This window comes from Oryctolagus cuniculus, chromosome 13, assembly GCF_051225735.1.
Source record: "Oryctolagus cuniculus isolate XC-2025 breed Fujian yellow rabbit chromosome 13, ASM5122573v1, whole genome shotgun sequence".
NCBI classification, from domain to species: Eukaryota; Metazoa; Chordata; class Mammalia; order Lagomorpha; family Leporidae; genus Oryctolagus; species Oryctolagus cuniculus.
The window spans coordinates 56629335-56651552 of NC_142879.1; the positions used below are offsets into that span (position 1 = coordinate 56629335).

Sequence of the window (22218 nt, forward strand, 5' to 3'; positions counted from 1 at the left end):
AGAGATACAAGAGAGAGAAAGAGAAAGAGAGAGAAAAAGAGAATTTCCACTGGTTCACTCCCCAAATGGCAGCAATGACTAGGGCTGGGCCAGGCCAAAGCCAGGAGCCAGAAACTTCATCCCAGTCTCCCATGTGGGTGCAGGGACCCCAAACAATTGGGCCATCTTCTCCTGCTTTCCCAGGAACATTAACAGGGAGCTGGATTAGAAGGGAAGTAGTCAATACTCAAACCAGTGCCCATATGGGATGCACTGCAGGCCGCACCTCAACCTATGCCACAGCGTTGGCTTCCATATCATAGATCTTAAATCTACTCCGCATGCCAATGTTATGTAGTTTTTTTTTTTTTTTTAAGATTGATTTATTTATTTGAAAGTCAGAGTTATACAGAGAGAGAAGAAGAGGCAGAGAGAGGTCTTCCATCTGCTGGTTCACTCTTCAATTGGCTGCAATGGTCAGAGCTGCACTGATTCAAAGCCAGGAGCCAGGAGCTTCTTCTGGGTCTTCCATGTGGGTGCAGGGACGCAAGGATTTGTGCCATCTTCTGCTGCTTTCCCAGGCTATAGCAGAGAGCTGGATTGGAAGTGGAGCAGCCGGGACTTGAAATAGTGCCCATAAGGGATGCCAGCCCTGCAGGCGGCGGCTTTACCCGCTACGCCACGGCGCCAGCCCCTGCATTGTTCTTTATTACTGAATAATTTCCTCAAATGTCACAATGCTGATATTAGGCAACTACACTGCCTCCGCTTTTTCATATAAAATAAAAAGCCATTGATTTATGACGATCTGTGGATCAATTTTTTTCCCTTAATTTTTTTTAGCCCTTGGCAAATATCACACCTCCCTAAGAATTCCTCTCCATTCTGACCACTGTTCCTGTGCTGCCTCTGCCCTTATCATCCCTCAACACTGCCAGGTTTGGTGTGTCCTCATAGAGTGTTTCCCACTCTTCCACTGATCCAGGGGCAATTTCTCATTGGCTACTGGCATTTATGTTTTGTGAACCCAGCACAGAAGATGTTGTCTTTGGAGTTTTTGCTGTAGAGATGATACCTCTCTTTGGGATTTTGTTAATGTTCTTTGTGTTCTAGGAATATTCCAGAGCAGATTATCTTTGGCACACAAATGACTCGTTTGCTCACCTGGGGATTTTAAATGAAATTGAATTGAATGTGTTAAATATGTGCAGGAAGCCTTGACCAACACAGGCTACTAATTTCCCTGTTGCTTTTTCAACTATTTTAAGTGCCCCCGAATGTGTCCTTTGATAAGTATTAACTAATAATTACACATCTTTGAAGCACTTTTATGCAGCAGATCTTATTTTAAGTGCATTGCCCATATAAACCTAAGCATTCCTCCCCACAAACCTTTGATATTAGCGTTGTATTAACTTCTTCTTACAGATGAGGATGTCAAAGTCAGAAAATGTAAATCTCTTGCCTAAGTCACATAGCTAACAAATGAGGAATAGGGACCTGAACCCAAAAAGCAGAATGGCACAGTCTCTGTGCTCTGTTCCTTTCTTTGGAAATAATATCTGTTGCATTCTTCGATAGTAATTTAAATTATCATTCTGTTTTTATTTCTCCCAAATAGACTCTATTTTACAACACCTTATTATTCACTATCCACTTTTACATCCTGATTTATGATTGCTAAAAAGCAAGTGTCACTTTCTTTTCCCATGTGTAAATGATGTTAAAAACGAAAAAGTACAGTTGAAATTCCAGATCCTTATTTCACTAAGCCCTGTTATTGGTTAAGTAGACATACTTCATAAGTTCCTAACTCTGGTATTAGTTCACTTTTATTTGGCTTTGTTGGAGAATAAAATGTTCTGCATATGTGATTTTTCCACACAACTAACCTTACCTTTTCAAATGTCAATTCTAAAAAAAGTATAATGTTTTGAAGGATTACTAAAATGACCACTTCCATGTCTTCTTACACAGAGAATAACAATTCAAAAAATTTCTTTACTTTATGACTCAGAATTGTCTTGATGAATGTCTGTTGTTTTACTATTAAGCAGCTCACCACTGTCTAGTTTCCGGCATTTCTAGCTCCTAGATACAATATCCTCGGCATAATTTTTTTTCTATTTAGATTCACTTCTAAAATAATTGTCCCTATACACTAAATATATATATGCTGTGTGTTGGAAATGAGACAGCCATATTTTTTAGTACATACATATAAAATAAAGATAAGTAGCTTATGACTGGAATAAAAATTGAGAATTTTGTGAGACCTTTTTTTTTGAGTTTTATTTGCTTGATTCAGAGGAATTTTTCCAGTACTTAAAAATTATGGGCTGGGACAGTGCCGTGGCTCACTTGGTTAATCCTCTGCCTGCGGAGCCAGCATCCCATATGGGCGCCAGGTTCCAGTCCCGGTTGCTCCTCTTCCAGTCCAGCTCTCTGCTGTGGCCTGCGAGGGCAGTGGAGGATGGCCCCAGTGCATGGGCCCCTGTACCCGCATGGGAGACCAGGAAGAAGCACCTGGCTCCTGGCTTCAGATCGGTGCAGCGCCGGCCGTAGCAGCCATTTGGGGAGTGAACCAACGGAAGGAAGACCTTTCTCTGTCTCTGTCTCTCTCTCACTGTCTATAACTCTACCTGTCAAATAAAAAAATGTTAAAAAAAATTATGGGCTTAGGGTAGGCATTGTGGCACAATGGGTTAAGCCATCACTGGGGCTCCTGCATCCCATATAGAAGTGCCTGTTCAAGTTCAGCTGCTGTGCTTCATCCTGAGAGGGAACAGGTGATAGCTCAAATGCTTGGGCCCCTGCCACCAATGTGGGTGCCTGGATAAGTTCTGTACTCCTGGCTTCAGCCTAGTATAGCCCTAGGTATTGTGGGCATTTGGGGAGTAAACTCATGGTGAGATAGATATTCTCTCTATTCTCTCTCTCTCTCTCTCTCTCTCTCTCTCTCTTTCTGTCTCATTCTGTGTGTGTGTGTGTGTGTCTTCATCTCTCTGCCACTCTTCAAGTAAATGAATATAAATACCCAAAAAATTTTAATTATGTGCTATATTTGGAATGAACTGAGGCTAGTAGGAGTTAAGCTTATGGATAAGAAAAATATTGCCATGTTTTGGAGTTATATTATAAATATAGAACACTTTACACTGAAGAGCTCAAACCTATTTTATAGTATGTTTTTTATCCTGTTATCTTTTTGAAGTAGTTGTAGCCAAAAGCAAATTTGTGATGTATATACTTCCCTTTGTTTTTAAAGGATATTTATAATTCTGTTGCTTCAGGGTTTGGGATAAAATGAGGCTATGAATGTATCAGACTTAAAGTTGCACTAAACCGTTCACATAGTAACAGTTGTTTAGAGAGGAATTTTTATTTCTCAATTTACATGGCTTAAATCTCCAAGTGAAACATTAACTGGAAATTTTTGGTAGGTTTCTTGTTGAACTTTAGCTGTGTGGGTGAAGTGAATAACACATGCACAAGAAGATTAATTGGTGATTATTTTGCCGAGAAGCATAATGTTGCTGAGCCATCTGGTGTGCCTTTATTGGAAGGGCAGTCTTGGTGGATTACTCATTATACTCTTTCAACACTTTGTTCTGAGACTGTCAGTGGTCTTCCAGGTTTTTATTAGATTAAGGTGATGCTGAGATTTAGAAACAGTGGGACCACAGGAAAGTGTAGCTCAATGTTTATCACTAACAATAAACCAGTCAACCTTGAGAACACTATCTCAGGCCCATTCTGAGATTTCTCATTAGCATTTATACCAATAATATCACTTCCCATGACAAGATAGCTTCAAAAGCTTATAAATGAATTTTGGAAAGAGAATATGAGCGTCTACACTGTCTGGAAGAGCAGAACAAGCCACTTATCATCACAACACAAGTAATTAGGTTGGCGTTTTTCCAGGCAGTGCTGTTTCTCATATTCTTGATCCGTCATTTCTTCACAAATCTGCTTGTTTATCCATTGAGCAAATATGATCAACAGCCACCTTTGTCATTGATAGACTAAGTGCCAATCTTACAAGTTTTATATGAAGCAGAAGAACTGCCTCCCTGATACTTCACCTAGGCATTTGTCATACCATGCAAGCAAGTTTTTCTGGCTATAATATCATTCTCTCTGGTCTACTCTTTGAACAAATGCTTCAAACTCATTTCATAGACATTATTAGAAGGTCAGTTTTCTTAAATATTAAGTTAAATGATTTGATTTGACCATCACACATGATACAAAATTATCAAAACAAATTTTCCTTAATCACAAAGTTATAAAGCATGAGTAACTCTTAGAGGAGTAATAAAAAAATATATACAATCAAATTGAACAGCAGTAGAACATTGTTTGTAGAAGAACATTTACATAGAACAAACACAAATCCAATCTGTAAAATAATGGATCCCACTTTTAAAGATTCAGAAGAGCCTTCCAGTTTCATAATTTTATCTTCTGATTGGCTGCTCATTATGGAATAAATAGGTTGGTCCCTGCACCGTCACTACCAGGAACAAGATCCATCTTAGTATCTTGTGCTGAAGAGTTGAAAGAAAAAAAGTCCAAAGCTAGGTGTGGGATGACAAGTGTTGGAATACAGGAATGTGCTCAAAGGGAACCAGAAAAAAATATTATAATCCTATCAATCAGCAATGAAAGATACATTTAAAAAGCTTTGATATATTTTTTTTTCATTTTCTTTTGTTTTCATGGACCAGTGGAGGCGCTCCATTTAGGAACATTAATGGCTGCACATGGCTACTTCTTTCCGATCTCAGACCATGTCCTCACATTAAAGGATGATGGCACCTTTTACCGATTTCAAGTAAGTTTAATGAAAATATTCTTTAACAGTGAACATGAAGCCTGCATTTTGTTTGTTAATTTTTAAAAATTTTTGCAGAACTTCTGAAAACAATGACTTAATTTTACTTTGACTTTGACTAGTTAGAAACTAATACATAAAAACTTAACACTTAAAAAGTGGTAAATACAGGGAAAGACAGGAGTGGACATAGTTATGATGATGTGTGAAAAGTGACCTGTGTGATGATTGAAGTTCTATTTTACATAAAAGCTTAAGGAAAATTCAGAAAGTAACTTACTAGACTCCAGAAATATGGGAGTGTCTTGATCTATAACTTGTTAGTAGTTAACTAGTAGTTAACTAGTTAGGAAGATGTGTAACTAAGTTTATTATACTCTGGCCTCTGACTATGATACACAACTGTCTTGAGCCCACACAAACCCTCATGGGATTGCTGGAAAGAACACACGGTAGCTAATTTTAGGGTAGAATTTAGCTAATTAGGACAGGTCGTTTTCATGTCTACCTTTGAGGCCCTTCTGCAAGCCATGAGGACTGATATGGATGATGCTCTGTGTGTGTACACTCACCTGGCACAGGAGCACCACAGATAACCTGCAAAATTAGAAACATCATTCTCATCACTTTCAAATGAGATAGGTGCTACATACCACTCTTTGAAGAAATTTTTTTGAACACTAATTTCATTCACTGTGGATATAGCTGACACTTGAGTTCACAATGACTTACTTGAATATACTTCTGTATTTCAATAGACATTATGGTTAGTTAATAATTGAGTAGGGATTTTAGCCCCTAAAATTAAGTCATATACTCCTAAGAATTCCAGAGTTCAAATTCTTACTGATTCCTGAAGGTATCTTATGGAAGGTTCTCCAGTTGTCCCACCCTTAGACACAGGTAAGACCATTCTTCTCAATTGTGCTGAGTATAATTAAATACTCTGTGTTTGAATAAATGGCTGAAAGCAATTCGGGTAATTAAAACTTTCTTGGAAAAACTCAGTAAAGGAAAAATGCTTAGAAATTGTTTTCAAAATGCATTGTCTTCCTAGAACAGTCTATTTCGTCTTCCTTCGGACTATTTTATCCCAAGGCAAAAAATCCTAAAAAGTTTTTGTGCCTAATAGCTGAGACATAATGCAGTCTCCTGAAATTATGATATGGCCCTAAGCATTCAAGCATTTTAAATTAATTAGATTACCTAATTTAAAAGCATTTTAAAACAATGGCATTTGATTCGTTATACAGCTAAACTTAGAGTACTGGTAGCTTAATATGTTATTATTAAGTTAGGGTAACTTGCTCTCCTTATGTTAACATTTTAATAATTAAAGAAATATTGATGATTAGCAAATTACTTATTTATAAGTGACAGACTTCTTGATTTTAAAGGAGTATTTTAACTGTTGTAGAATTACATTTTATATATAATCTTATTTTGTTATAAATATTTCTCCTATATGGATTGTAAGTAAACTTTAAGACTAACAAAATTCTCCCAAATTCTGAAGCGAATATAGCTGTTTTATTTTTCTTTACAAAAACAAAACCAGTCATTTTTCAAAGTAAATATTGTAAATAAACTCATCCATATGCAAAAAGACATACCTATTAGGAAAACATTGAACATTGTCTTTCTCTCTAGAATTATCTAATTCAATATTTTTTATAAAATAAACTAGCTTAAACATGGGCCAAAGCTAGTGATGATGACTTGACTTGGTAATAATTTACAACCTTGAGCTCTAATTCTTTCATCCTCAGAGTTTGATTAGTAGACAAGGTTTACCTGTCTTAGTCATGCTTATGTGTCAAAGATGAGCAAAGCTTGAAATTCACCAACCTTACATTCAGGAGAAAAGGAAGACCTTTCTTTTCTTTAAATATTTATTTGTTTATTTTGAAAGTCAGAGTTACACAGAGAGAGGGAGAGACAGAGATCTTCCATTCACTGCTCTACTCCCCATATGAGTGCAACAGCCAGCAGTGGGCCAGGCTGAAGCCAGGAGATAGGAGCTTCAGTAGGGTCTCCCATGTAGGTTGTAGGGGCCCAAACACCTAGACCATATTCCACTGCTTTTCCCAGTCTATTAGCAGAGAGCTGGATCATAAGTGGAGCAGCAGAGATAGGAACCAGTGAACTGGCACCCATGTAGACTGCTTACATCACAGGCAGCAGCTTTACCTGCTATGCCATGACATTGGCCCTGAAGACTTTTTAAAGCATTAGAACAAAACATGGAATGGATCCAAATGACATATGAAATATATAACTACAAGATATTGGTAGAGGGTTATAAAGCTCAATATATTGATAGCTATAATTTACATTACATGTGCACAATATACATAAAACTACATTAATTAATGTTACATATCAATTATGCCATATTTTAGCAACTCATCCACATTTGAAATAATATTTAATATGACATATCTGTAAATCTAATAATCATTGAATCCTAAAGCCAAAATCAAAAAACAAAACAGAAAAGCCAGGGTTAATTGACTATTGAAAATAATATCTATGATGGCATTAATTGATCTATATTTGAACAACTCAAGACATTTGATTCAAGTTCATTTTTATTCACTTCCATTTTGTGTTAATTCCAAGCAGCAGAAAATTCTTTAAGTCTGAACTGAAATTCACTTCCATGGACTTGTACTTTAAAAATCATGAATTAAAATAGAAAATTTAGGATGCCATATTTATAATTCCCCCCAGTGAATGATAGAGATTCCAGCTGTCATTAGGAATCTTAGAAGCTTCAGGACTGAGATTACAAAATTCTTCATTTTATTGATATTCAATAGTAAATTTGTCTCAAATTTGTAGCATAGATTTTAACCATATGATTTTTGTATTTACTATAACTTTGAAGATGTCTAATTATGTTCTTTTTGCTGGTTGGAATTAACCTGACATGACTCTCCAGGTATCTTTCATGACTTCCATCACATTAGTATCTGCCAAAGGTGATTGAGCAAGAAAGTTTGCATTGAGTGTCATCATATCTAAGGAGGCCAACATTGGAAAACAGAGACACAATGCATTAAAATGTACTAAAGTCTAGTAAAATTATAAAAACTGGGTTTTAGATTCTCAACAAATAGTTTTTTTTTCCATTTCTACATTTTATTTTTTAATTTTTAAGGTTTTTATTTAATGAATACAAATTTCATATGTACAGCTTTTAGGAATATAGTGTTTCTTCTCCCATTCTTCCCCTCCCACCCCCATGCCCATCCTACCTCCTACTCCCTCTCCCATTCCATTTTTCATTAAGATTCATTTTTAATTCACTTTATATACAGAAGACCAACTCTATAATAAGTAGAGAATTCCACTGTTTATACCCACACAGGCACACAAAGTATAAAGTACTGTTTGAAGGCAGGTTTTACCATTAATTCTCATAGTACACCTCATTACGGACACAAGTCCAACATGGAGAATAAATGTACAGTGACTCCTGTTGCTTATTTAACAATTAGCACTCTTATTTTTTTATATCAGTGACCACTCAAGGCTCTTGACATGAGCTTCCAAGGCTATGGAAGCCTTTTGAGTCCACAAACTCTGTCAATATTTAGACAGGGCCATATGCAAAGTGAAAGTTCTCTCCTCCCTTCAGAGAAAAGTACATCCTTCTTTGATAGCCCCTTCTTTCCAATGGGGTCTCACTCACAGAGAGCCTTCATGTAGGTTATTTTTTTGCCACAGTGTCTTGGCTTCCCATGCCTTAAATGCTCTCCTGGGCTTTTCAGCCAGATCCATATACCTTAAGGGCTGATTCCAAGGTCAGAGTGCTATTTAGGGCAACAAATAGGTTTTCAATCTGTTAGGCTCTTATATTATCTATTACCTTAAGGCAGAGGGTTTTATCTAGGAAAAAATTTCCCAATATTAATGAAGAATGTTGGTTTTGTGACATTTTCACATAGTAGTACAAGCTAAAATAGATACATTCTTCATTTTTACAGTCCCTAAATTGTAAGAATACAGCTGAGAAACATGCCTCATAATGAGAGAAAAAGTTTATGTCTGATGAGTCTGATTATAGTAGATTTTTCCAAGTCTTTATTTCAGAATAGTTTTAAATTTACATAACAGTGGCTGGCGCTGTGGCGCAGTGGGTGAATGCCCTGGCCCGAAGTGCTGGCATCCCATATGGACACCGGTTCTAGTCCCAGCTGCTCTACTTCTGATCCAGCTCTCGGCTATGGCCTGGGAAAGCAGTAGAATTTAGCCCAAGTCCTTGGGCCCTTGCACCCACGTGGGAGACCTGGAAGAAGCTCCTAACTCCTGGCTTCGGATCAGCACAGCTCTGGCCATGCGGCCAATTGGAGAGTGACCATCAGATGGAAGACCTCTCTCTCTCTCTCTCTCTCTCTCTCTCTCTCTCTGCCTCTCCTGTCTCTGTGTAACTCTGACTTTCAAATAAATAAATAAATCTAAAAAAAGTACATAAATTTATAAAACAAAAATTGTGAAGTTTTGGATAGATATTTAGAACTAGATAAACAGATACATATACACACAAAATATAGAAGCAACCCAAAAGGAACAACATATTCTAAGAGAGGCATCTCAAAAGCCAGCACCCCATGTGAAAGCAAACTTTTACTTTGTCCCCATGTGGTTTTCCTAGAATCCTGATCCAATTTATCTCTAAGAAATGAAATACTCAGAGCTCCATCTCAAGTCAAGTGGAATTGGAGTGATGAAAGTGGCCCCTTTAAATCCTTACTGCCCTCCTGTATCTAATGGTCTTTTTTTCTACTTTTTCTAAATTCCTGCTGTGATTCTGTTCATATGTGCACAAAGTGACTTTTAGCAATGTTCTGCATTATATGTCAATAGCTACCAAGAAGGAGTGGAGGTTAAATCAGAATGACATGGGGGTTCTCATACATTTTGCAAAGACTCCCTCAGAGATGCAAGCAGTTCTCCCTAACTGCTATTTCCCCTTCTGGAGAATCACTCTTCTGGATATAGAACTATCAGATAATCAGAGATTACCCTCAATATGCTCATTGCACAGGGGAATTGGCGTTATTAGCTAATGAATACAATTGAGCTCACAACTCTGATGTCTGCATTCACTGATTCTCTGAGTCTGGGAGTCATCAGCATTCAAAGGAAAGGATTAGATAAGCAGAGAGTTATTATCAAATTCCTTGATGGTCTGCAGCCTAGCAAGTCCAGCTTGCAGGGCTAGAAGATTTCTTTTAGAAGATGTAAATTGTTTGTAATAATAACATCTTGATCAGATGTTTTCTTTGTAGTTCATTCTATTAGATCTGGAATGTCACATGACCAAAATTCTGCTTCTTATTACTTTTACCAATCAACAGAAACATTATCTGTTTTTTAATAAATGATCTAAAACTCTTGACCAGCAAGTGTAAGTGTTTTATGAAGGGGTGGTTTTAGAAGAGGAGGTAACAAGTTATTTTAATCTGACCAAATAATGTTGAGAACTGTATTATATAATTAATGGACCCAGGCAAATCACGGCCAGATCTCTGAAAGATTTTGTTAGTTGAGGTTTTTGATATATCAAGGCAGCATTGAAATGCAGGATGCATGGAAAATAATTCGTTTTCTTTTAAAATGTTTTGTTCTGAGCCTTGCTGAATATAATAGGCTACTTTCAGTCCTTTCTGTGGATAGACACTTATGGTTTGAATAATGCAATGATACCTTTTACTTTTATGTCTGTTTGCATAAAATTGCAGCAAATGTACAACATTCTAAATACCTGCTGATGCTGCTCCTTTGGAGACCAAGCAATTGGTCAGCAAAGTAAATGTAGATGGCAACCTCACTGTGTTTCTCTGGGAACTTGTTTTGGATTACAAAACATGTATCATTAGCAAAATAGTCTATATAATTGTTGAATATAAACACACTTCTCAAGCCAGATATTCTACCAATACTCTTAATATCTAACCTGATTTCCATTTCTTTTTTGTTCCGCAGACACCCTATTTTTGGCCATCAAATTGTTGGGAGCCAGAAAACACAGACTATGGTCAGTGCAATGTCTCCTCATTTTATTCTTGTCAGTCAATATGTCTAGATGAACATGTACTTACATTTCATTGTTTTTGTCATTGAGAGAGGGAAACCATAATTTTTAACGTAGGACTAGTATTTCCAACACATATGAAAAGCTTTGTTTGGAAAGTCACAAACCCTGTGACAACTCTTTCATCATATTAATCCCTTTGCATCTATTACAGAAACACTTCTGAGTAAGTTCAAAGCTATAAACAGGCTTTAAAACATTATTATTGTTTTTTTCATAGCACCTTGTTCTGCTAGAAAGAAAAACTAAATGTCCCAGAGAGCCAACTGTGTGGTTTTTGCTAAGTCCCCTAACTACCCAAGGCTCTGCTGTTCTTACTATTATATAAACTATCTTAGGATCTTTTTTTTGGGGGGGGGGGGCAGGCAGTGTGGACAGTGAGAGAGAGAGAGAGAGAGAGAGAAAGGTCTTCCTTTGCTGTTGGTTCACCCTCCAGTGGCCGCCGCGGCTGGCACTCTGCAGCCGGCATACTGAGCCGATCCCAAGGCGGGAGCCAGGTGCCTCTCCTGGTCTCCCATGGGGTGCAGGACCCAAGCACTTGGGCCATCCTCCACTGCACTCCCAGGCCACAGCAGAGAGCTGGCCTGGAAGAGGGGCAACCGGGACAGAATCCGGTGCCCTGACCAGGACTAGAACCCGGTGTGCCGGCGCCGCAAGGCAGAGGATTAGTATCTTATGATCTTTATAAGAGAATGTTGTGTTAGACATGGAGAAGTCAATTGTGAAATAAAATATACAATAGGAAGTTTCACACTAATTAGTCCAGTGAACTCAGAGCAAACATGATTCAGTAAGCATGATTTCATGTAAACCTTTTAAGCAGAAAATAACCCCCTAGTAATTACTTGTCTTCTTATATTTTCCTGAAGCTGACCGTTTTCAAAGACAAAATTATAGGGTTTTAAAATGCCATTACTACAAATATTTGTTGGATTTTTTTTTCATATGTCAAGTATTGTAGTGGGTATTGGGATGACAAAGCAAACTGACTTTATCTACACTATTGGGTAGTTTATAGGCTGCATGATAAGCAGAATTATACAGATGTAGCAACTGCAGAGTGGCAAGTGCAGGGATCAGTAGTACATGCAAAATTATATAGAAGTTTAAAAGATTGAGAGACTGATTTTACTTGGGATGTTCCAAAATGGTTTCACAAAAGTACCGATAGTATTTGAACTGGATTTTAAAGGAGAAAGGAATTTTCCAGATGAAAAGCCGGGGCAAGGGTTTGAGGCAGAGGGAGTAACATAATATGCAAAGACAATGAGAAGCATCATGGCAACTTGTCTTTGAAGTTTGCTCTTGGAGTGACATCTTGGGAATAAAAAGTATAGTAACGTTCAAAGAAAACCAACGGAACCACATCTCATATTATTTATATTAGCAACTTGAATTAGAAATTCATCCAAAAGAGTCAGGTACTAGCAAAGGATTCATAGTAACATAAATCATGAAGAAAAATGAAATCTAAGAACCCAGATACTTTAATCTAAAATTGCCACTGGATGTAGTGGGGATTCTGATTTCTTCATTCAAGCCACACATCCCTTAAAACTTTAGGCCTTGGAGAAAGTTGTTAAACAATTGCTGATTTGTGGACCTGAGTTGGAGAACTTTCTAGAGCATTTTGTCTATCCTTGGATGGTTCCTGGGAACTGTCTCTCTAAAGAGTATACCCTTCTCATGAAGGAAACACTTACGGCAGTTCAAAGAGAGATTGTAGATAAAGACCTAGGTCTTGCGTGCAGACAGGCTTGACTCCAACTACTTTCAAAACCATGTACCAACTGTGTGACTTTATGTGAGGCAGACAACATTTCTGAGCCTTAGCTTGCCTTTTTCAAACAAGAATAAGAATATTGACTTTTTAATGTTGGAATAATTCAAATTAATATGCCTAGGGAAAGTGCTGTTGATCTTCCATACACTCAGTGGACCAAAACTATTGTTTTGAACTCATCATTATTGCCTGTCAGATACACTGGTTCTGATATTGTTGAAAAGGAAATTCTTATTCTCATGCTTCCGTTGAACCGTCTTTTTTTTTTTTTTGTAAATATGTTAGTGTATACACAATAGAAGTTCATGTTTTATGAATTTATAGCAGATTGATGTTTTAATGGTGAGCCTCAGGAAATGTCACAGCCTACATGGCAGATCATGTAGAGAACATCCCTCAAAGTAGGTCACCCCCAAATGATGAATGTCACTTAGTTTCACATTAACTCTCAGGTCAGTATCCATTTAAGAGGGGCATTAGCTACAAACTTTCTACCTAATTCTATAATACCTGCAACTTGTTAACCAACTATGGACATATTCTTTATTATATTTAGGTTTTTCCTAAAGACACATTCCTATTTGTATATCTAGCTTTCTTGGATTGTATACAGGTGAAAATCAAGTTGCATTGGATTTCTGATATTTTTATGCAGGTGTAAAAAACATTCCTTTCCCAGCATGGTAATATTGGATCAGGATTAGAGTTGCCTGTTTTTTTTTTTTTTTCTCTGTGCTTCCATCCCAGCTCCCTGCTAATGTGCCTAGGAAAGCAGTGGATGATGGGCCCTTGCCACTCATGGGGGATACAGGATAGAGTTTCTGGCTTCAATGTGGCATAAACCTAACTATTGTGGCCATTTGGGGAGTGAATCAGTGGATGAGAGAACCAGCAGATGGGAGATCCCTCTTTCTCCTCCCCTCCCCCTTTATTCTACTTTTCAAATAAAAATACATTTTTTAAAAAAGAAAATATTACCCTTCACCATTGAATTTCCTATTCTATTTCTGGAATCTCTATTCTATCCCATTGATTTATTTTTTCTGTTCTTTTGCTAACACCATACTGTCTTTATTACTTCAAATTTATAGTAAACTTTTTGTAAAAAAAAAAAATAAAAGTTTATTTATGTTCATATACTTGAAAGGCACTCTCCTTATGCCTCCGAAAGCCAGGGCTGGGTCAGGCCGAAAGCTGGGATCCCTGGAACTCAATCTCAGTCTCCTCCATGGAACCCAAGCATGGCAGCCATCATCTGCTGCCCCCCAGGACGTATCAGCAGGAAGCTGGATCAGATGCAGAATAGCCAGCACTCCTTCAAGTGGCACTCATATGTGGGATATGGTTGTCCTAGTTGGTGTGCCACAATACCTGCCTCTAAATTTATAGTAAGCCTTGAAGTTGGGCAGTGTTAGTCATCATTTTTACAGTTTTATCATTTTCTTCAGTATTGTGGGGCTTATTCTAAGTCTTTTGGTTTCATTTAAACTTTAGAATCTGTTTGCTGATATCCAGAAGTGTCTATAGGGACTTTGATTGAAATAGCATGACAGCTGCAGATCAAGTTGGGAATAACTGACATCTTAACAATACTGAGCCTTACTCTCCAAATATTTGGTATATATTTCTATTTATTTAGATCATCTTTGATTTCTTTCATCAGAATTTTATACTTTATTAATATAATTTTATAAATATTTTGTTAAATTTATGCCTAAGTATTTCTTTTTGTACTAATATAAATAGTATTATGTTTTTGAATTTATATCCCAGTTTTTCATTGCTAGTATGCAGGAAAGCAGTTGACTTTTTTTTTTTTTTTTTTTTTTTTGACAGGCAGAGTTAGACAGTGAGACAGAGTGAGAGAGAGAGACAGAGAGAAAGGTCTTCTGTTGGTTCACCCCCCAAATGGCTGCTACCGCCTGCGCTGCACCAATCCGAAGCCAGGAGCCAGGTGCTTCTCCCTGGTCTCCCATGCAGATCCAGGGTCCAAGCACTTGGGCCATCCTCCACTGCCCTCCCGGGCCACAGCAAAGAGCTGGACTGGAAGAGGAGCAACTGGGACAGAATCCCGCACCCCAACTGGGACTAGAACCCGGGATGCCAGCACCGCAGGCACAGGATTAGCCTAGTGAGCCACGACACCAGCCAGCAGTTGACTTTTAAAAAATTTATTTATTTATTTATTTGAAAAACAGAGTTACAGAGAGACAGAGAGAGATCTTCTGTCAATTTGTTCACTCCCCCAAATGGCCACAATGGCAAGGGCAGAGCTGGGCCAAAGCCAGGATCCAGGAGCTTTGTCTGAGTCTCCCACATAGGTGCAGTGGCCCAAGGACTTGGTTCACCCTTTGCTACTTTCCCAGGCACGTGAGCAGGGAGCTGTATTGAAAGTAGAGCAGCTAGGACTTGAACCAACACCCATAAGGGATGCCAGTGTCGCAGGTGGCAGCTTAACCCACCACACCATAGCACCAGCCCCAGCAACTGACTTTTGTATTCTGCAGCCTTGCTGTAATCATTTAGTTCTGGGAATACTTTTTTTTTTTTGTTTCTTCAGTTTTCTGTCTAGAAATAACAAGTCTTCTTTGAACAAAAAGAGTTTTCTTCCTTTCCAATATGTATACCTTTCATTTCTTTTTCTTATCTCATTCCATTACCTAGGTTTGCAGTTCATGTTAATAGAAATGATGAGACATAATATCCTCACATCCTTATCTTTCTATAAATGTTCTTTTTCAAGCTGAGGAAGTTTCCCTATATTTCTAGTTTTCTGAAAGTTACTGTCATGACTGGCTGGTAGATTTTTGTCAAGTCCTTTGTATGTATTGACATGATTGTATGATTTTTCTTCTTTAGTCTGTTGAGGTGATGGTTTCCATTAATTTTCTTTCAAATTGTCAACCAGTCTTACATACCTGGAAAAAAAATCATCTGTTCCTGATGTATAATTTTTCTAAATGTTGTTAGAAGAGACATGCTAATATTTTTGGTGATTTTGTGCATCCATGGAAATATCCATGTGAGAGATTATTCTACAGTTTTCTTTCCTTGTATTATCTTTTCTTATGCAGTATGATATTAGGTAATGTGGGCTTTGTAGAATGAATAAGGAAGTACCCTATGTACTTTTATTTTCTGGAAGAGATTGTACAGAATACATTTTCTTTCTTAAATGTTGGGTATAATTAACCAGTGAAGCTATCTGAACTTGGTAGTTCCTATTGTATAGATCCAATTTCTTTAGTAGATACCAGCCAATTTGTATCACCTCTTTCTCCCTTTTTGAGCTGTGGTAAAGTATATTTTTTGAAAAAGTTGGTCTTTTTACATTTTATTTGTTAAATTCTTTATTTAGTGGAACATTAAGCTTTTGACTAAATATAAATTTAAAATGTTACCTCAAAAACAAAAAAGAAAAAATGAAACTAGTTTTAAAAAAAAGAAATTGGTCCATTTAACCTCGTTTATCAAATCTGTGGGCTAGAATTGTTCAAAATATTCTTTATTTATTTATTTTAAAGATTTACTTGAAAGGCAGAGTTAGGGAAAGAGGGAGAGACAGAGATCTTCTATCACTGTTTCACTCCCCAAGTGGCCAAAACCACCAGAGCTGGAATGGTCCAAAGCCAGCTTTTTCCAGGTCTCCCTCATGGGTGCAGGGGCCCAAGCAATTGGGCCATGCTCCACTACTTTCCCAGGCAAGCTGGATCGGAAGCGGGGCAAATGGAACTTGAACCAGCACACATGTGGGATGCCAGCACCGCAAGTAGCAGCTTATATACCCCACAATGCCACAGCTTTGGCCAACAAAATATTCTCTTGCTATCCTTTTAAAGTCAATCATATCAATAGTGATAACCGTCCTTTGTGTCTTCTCTCTTTTTCTTTTTTTTTAGAAAATATGTTTTTTAATATTTTATCATCTCTTTGCATTTATAACAATTCACTTCAACAATCACAGAATCCTTTTCTTCCAACGCCACAAACCGTGTTACAAATGAAAGCTGGTACTGATGCTTATCAAAATATACAAGACAATTGATGTTTTATATAAAATCATTTTATATGTTAACTTGTTCCCAAAAACCTTTTTCTCTTTTTTTGGCCTGGCTTAAAAAATTTGTTATAAATATTTACAGCACTTTTTTTTCTGTTATATGAACATTCTTATAAAACAAAAAAGGGAATTTTATGGACAGACCAATAAAACATGAGACAGTGTCAGAGGCTCCTAGCTGTGCTATTTTTTTTCTTAAATACAATACTGAAAATGCCCATCAAACTTTGCCATCCTAAACATTCTGTTCACATTTAAACTCCCTTTTTATCCAAGTAGTCTATTCATCAATAGGAAACAGAAAGTAAAGGCCACTCTGCCTTGGGTCTTCTTTCAGAAAGGAGGTTGGGGAAATGCTTTGCAGAGAGGAGTTACAACCAGAAGAGTCAGTCTTTGGTCAGAGCAATGAGGTGACATTTCGATACAAAACTTCTTCTGCCTGGCCCAGCCCCAGACCTCTGTGGCCATTTGGGGAGTGAACTAATGGATGGGATGGATGATTTCTCCATATATATCACTTTCTGCCTCTCTCTCTCTCTCTCTCTCTCTCTCTCTCTGTGTGTGTGTGTGTGTGTGTGTCTCACTCTCTGCGTTATCATTATTTGCCAAATAAGTTAATCTTTAAAACAAAGAAGCTGGGGCCAGCACTGTGGCACAGCAGGTAAAACAGCCACCTGCAGTGCCAGCATCCCAAATGGGCGCTGGTTCGAGTCCCGGCTGCTCCACTTCCAATGCAGCTCTCTGCTATGGCCTAGGAAAGCATTATAAAATGGCACAAGTCCTGTGATTCAAATAAATGAATCAAAGAAGCCATGTCCCAGGAACTCCATCCAGGTCGTCCAAGTGTTTGGCAGGGACTCGAGTACTTGAGTAACCGTATGCCATTTCCCAGGCACGTCAGCAGGGAGAGAGATCAATGCTGAGCAGCCAAGACTGAATGGTGCTCTAGTGAGTGTCGGTGTCCCAGGTGGTGGCTTTACCCTCTGAGTAACAGCACTGTCCCCTCTTTTCAGGTTTTCAGTGAGTTTTTAATTTGAGTCTAATTTTCTTTTCTCTGCTTGTATATTACTTTGCTTCTTTTTAACATTTTAAAATTTTCCCTATATTTTGCAATATTCGTTTACAACTAATTTAAATGCACTATTAGATAAGATTATACCCTTCATTTGTAATACAAGTATCTCTAATCGAGTATTTCTAATTTGTCCCTCCTATCACTTTTAACATTGCTGCCATTCCTCTCATTTATGCTGTATTCGGTGAATACTTTGTTGATCTCATAATTTTGACTAAAATTTTATGTTAGATTAACTAAGAATAAGAACTAGAAGAGACTTTATCTGTTCTTCATTTGTTTCTTTTTTTTTAAGGACTTATTTTTTGTATTTGTAAAGACAGAGTTAAACAGAGAGAGAAGGAGAGGCAGAGAGAGGTCTTCCATCTGCTGGTTCACTCCCCAAATGGCTGCAATGGCCAGAGCTGCGCTGATCTGAAGCCAGGAGCCAGGAGCTTCTTCCGGGTCTCCCATGAGGCTACAGGGGCCCAAAGACTTGGACCATCTTCTGCTGCTTTCCTAGGCCATAGCAGAGAGCTGGATCGGAAGTGGAGCTGTCAGGACTCCAACCCATGCCCATATAGGATGCCAGCACTGCAAGCGATGGCTTTACCCGCTGCACCACAGTGCCAGCCCCCTCCGTTTCTTTATGTAGATCTGAATTTCAGTCTACATCCTTTTCTTTTTCTCTGAAGCACTTCCTTAAAATTTCTTATAAGATAAGCAGTTGTCAACACATTCCCCCAATATTTGTTTGTCTGAGGGAATTTTTATTGCTCCTTCATTTTGAAGTATAATTTCACAGGGGACACTGTTATAGGTTGGTAGGTTTTTTATTTCAACATTTTATTATGTAACTCTACTTTTTTTCTTGCTAATAAGAAAAGTTCAGTGTGATTTTTGTATTTTGTTTTTTCTAGACAAGATTCTCCCCTACCTCTGGTTCTTTCAAGATTTTCTTTTTTTTTTTTTTTTTTAAGATTTTATTTATTTATTTGAGAGGTAGAGTCACAGACAGTGATAGGGAGAGAGAGAGAGAAAGGTCTTCCTTCCATTGGTTCACTCCCCAGATGGCTGCAACAGCCAGGAGCTAGGAGCTTCTTCCTGGTCTCCCATGCAGGTGCAGGGGCCCAAGGACTTGGGCCATCCTCCAAGTTATATTTTTAGATGTAGGGGAAGTTTGTTTTGTGTGTGCATGTCTGTGTGTGTTTTAATATTCATTATGTCTGGTGTTCTCTGAGTTTCCTGGTTCTGTGGGTTTGGTGGTTTAGTTTGGTAGGACTTCCATAATAAAATATCACAGAGTGTGTAGTTTAAACAACAGAGGTTTACTATCTCATTAACAAATTGATGTCTATAAGTGCCCTGGATACTCGAAGTTCAAGAACAAGGAGCTTCTCAGCCAGTGTCTCTTGAGGCTTTCTCCCTGGCTTTCAGAAGGCTACCTTCTTACTGTACATGGCCTTCTCTCTGTACAAGCATATCCCTGGCATCCTGATAAGGATACCAGTCAAAGTGGATTAGAACCTCACCCTTATTATGACTTCACTTAACCCTGTTGCCTTTATAATGGTGTTGTCTCCAAATAGAGTCACATTCTGAAGTTATTGAAAACTATGGCTTTAACATATGAATTGAGGCTGCATAATTCAATTCAAAGCAATGCCTATCACAAATTTTGAGAAATTTTTAGACTTTATTGTTTCAATATTTCTCTATTCCTTTCTCTTTCCTTTCTCTTTTTCTTTTCCTGGTCATATATATATATATATATATATATATACACACACACACATATATATATATTAGACCTTTTGTAATTGTAATTGTAACTTTTTTCATTCTTTTTTCCCTCTTTGTATTCTAGTTTTAGAAGTTTTTATTGATATATGAGTACATTCACACTCCACTGATTTTTTTTGTCAGGTTCAGTCTATTGATGAACCCATCAAAGACATTCTTTTTTTTTTTAAGATTTATTTATTTATTTGAAAGTCAGAGTTACACAGAGAGAGAGCGAGAGAGAGAGAAAGAGGTTTTCCATCCAATGGTTCACTCCTCAAGTGGCTGAAACAGCCAGAGCTGGGCCGATCTGAAGCCAGGATCCAGGAGCCTCTTCTGGGTCTCCCACGGCGGGTGCATGGGCCCCAAGGACTTGGGCTATCTTCTACTGCTTTCCCAGGCCATAGCAGAGAGCTGGATTGGAAGTGGAGCAGCCAGGTCTCGAACTGGCACCCATAAGGTATGCCAGCACTTCAGGTGGCAGCTTTACCTGCTACGCCACAGCGCCACCCCCATAAAAGACAGTCTTCATTTTGAGTACTCTGGCTTTGATTTCTCATGTTTCCTTTTGATTTTTGTTAGTGTTCCCATCCACATGTTCACATTGCTCATCTGTCATTCCATATCATTCGCTTTTTCCATTAGAGTCTTTGATATTTTAATCATAGCTTTTTTTGATTATTTATTTGACAGATAGAGTTAGACAGACAGAGAGAGAGAGAGAGAGAGAGAGAGAAGTTTTTTCATCCATTGGTTCACTCCCCAAATGACTGCTACGGCCGGTGCTGCACTGATCTGAAGCCAGGAGCCAGGAGCTTCTTCCTGGTCTCCCATGTGGGTGCAGGGTCCCAAGCACATGGGCCATCCTCCACTGCCCTTCCAGGCCACAGCAGAGAGCTGGACTGGAAGAGGAGCATCCGGGACTAGAACCCGGTGCCCATATGGGATGCCTACGCCGCAGGCAGAGGATTCACCAAGTGAGCGACGGCGTTCCCAATCATAGTTGTTTTCGATCCATATCTGATAACTTCCAAATCTCTTCCATGTTTGAACACAGACAGCTCCCCGTGCTGCCAAGCGAATCTGTAATGCTCAGATTTATCCTCATTGAGCCCCTAGCAAGTAGTCAAGTCGCCCTATCGCAGTACTAGTTTGTCAGAGGTTTCTGTTGCACTAAGTCATGAATCTTCCTATCCCTGTCTCAGTGGTTTGCCTTCTGACCTCAGTCCCATCATAGATCTAAGACGACGTGTTGGTTTGTGCTTTATTCAGCTTTTTTCACTTGGAAGGATGGGTCAAGCTGCCCACATGCCAGACCAGACAACAGAGAGCAGATTTTCACAGGAGAAGGAAGGATAAACAAAGCCTGACTAAGCGTGGTGTTTTTTGAGTTTTGTTTCAGCTTTTCTCTCCCCTCAGTATTTCTTCATAGGCTAGTCTCTGAGTCAACCTCTGAGAGTAATAGGATATTTCAAGTTGATTATTTCTCTTCCATGAGTTTTCTCTTCCCGCTGAGTTTTGGGAAGTGTCTGAAATCCAATCATTAATGTCATGGAAAATGTCTATTTCCAGGTTGTTATTGTTCCCTTGGTTTCCATGTAGCCTTGGAGCTAGTCTGAAACAGAAAGGAAGAGAACCCTAGCCCTCTCAATTGGCCTAAAAAAAAAAGATAAAAGGGTCAAAAAGAAAAAATAGCAAAAAATTGCAGTGTTTACCTAATAAGTGTTCTATATTTTCAAACTTTATATATATTCTACCATAAACCAGAAAACATCATAATTATGATGTTGATATTCCAACATTTTTCCCCAAAGCTCTAATGATCAACTTCTGTTTCTGAATTGAAGTGCTCTGGACATGATCAGAGGTGGTTCAAGGAAGAAAAATAAAATGTTGCATCTTAACATGAATCTATCATCACCATACAAATGCTCTGATGTAATTAAAATTTTAAAACACAAAATATACAAAATTACATTTTTCCACTGATTCAGTTTGCTATAGTGCAATCTCCTAATTTATGGAAATGAATATCTATACTATGTCAGTAAAAAACTTAAAACATATTTATTATATTATTTTATTGTAGATATAAAGAATATTTTGGCATTATAATTTATTTTGTAAAATAAATATTTACCATGAATGAATTTTAGCCAAAACATCAAAACTATGTACATGAAAGTAAAATGGAATACACCTAATATGTATATAATGAGTATATAACTTACTCCTTGTCCAAGACTATTCATTAAAAAGAACTAAAGCATGTATGGCATCTTAAAAATGTAAACTGTGGCCCAAATTATTCTATTCTTTCATAGACTATCCAACACTTTTATCATTCCAGGACACAAAACTTCTTGATTAAAAGTATAACTCATTAAAAATTCTAGATTTGACTGATTTGTGCAAAAATTAAAAGCTTTGATTTACTCTCTTAACCAAACATTCACATTTATGCATCTATAGATGTATGTGAATATTTCACATGCATATAAATGTATTGCATGTATATTTGCATCATGTGCAAATACAAAATAATTATCAAAATGGAAATTAAAATATTCCTAAAAATGGTATCCATAAAATTAAGATCATATTCTTACATTTGGAA

General features: G+C 37.7%; 1 protein-coding gene across 7 annotated transcripts in view; it reads left to right on the forward strand.

Moving 5' to 3' along the window:
- RGS7 (regulator of G protein signaling 7) overlaps positions 1–22218 on the forward strand; it is a 588090-nt gene that overhangs the window by 400081 nt on the left and 165791 nt on the right. For all 7 annotated transcript variants that reach the window (XM_089311631.1, XM_089311636.1, XM_089311637.1 and 4 more), the window contains exons 5-6: positions 4713–4819; positions 10814–10865. In XM_089311631.1, the coding sequence (XP_089167757.1) occupies positions 4713–4819; positions 10814–10865 (159 nt within the window). The remainder of the gene's footprint in view (positions 1–4712; positions 4820–10813; positions 10866–22218) is intronic.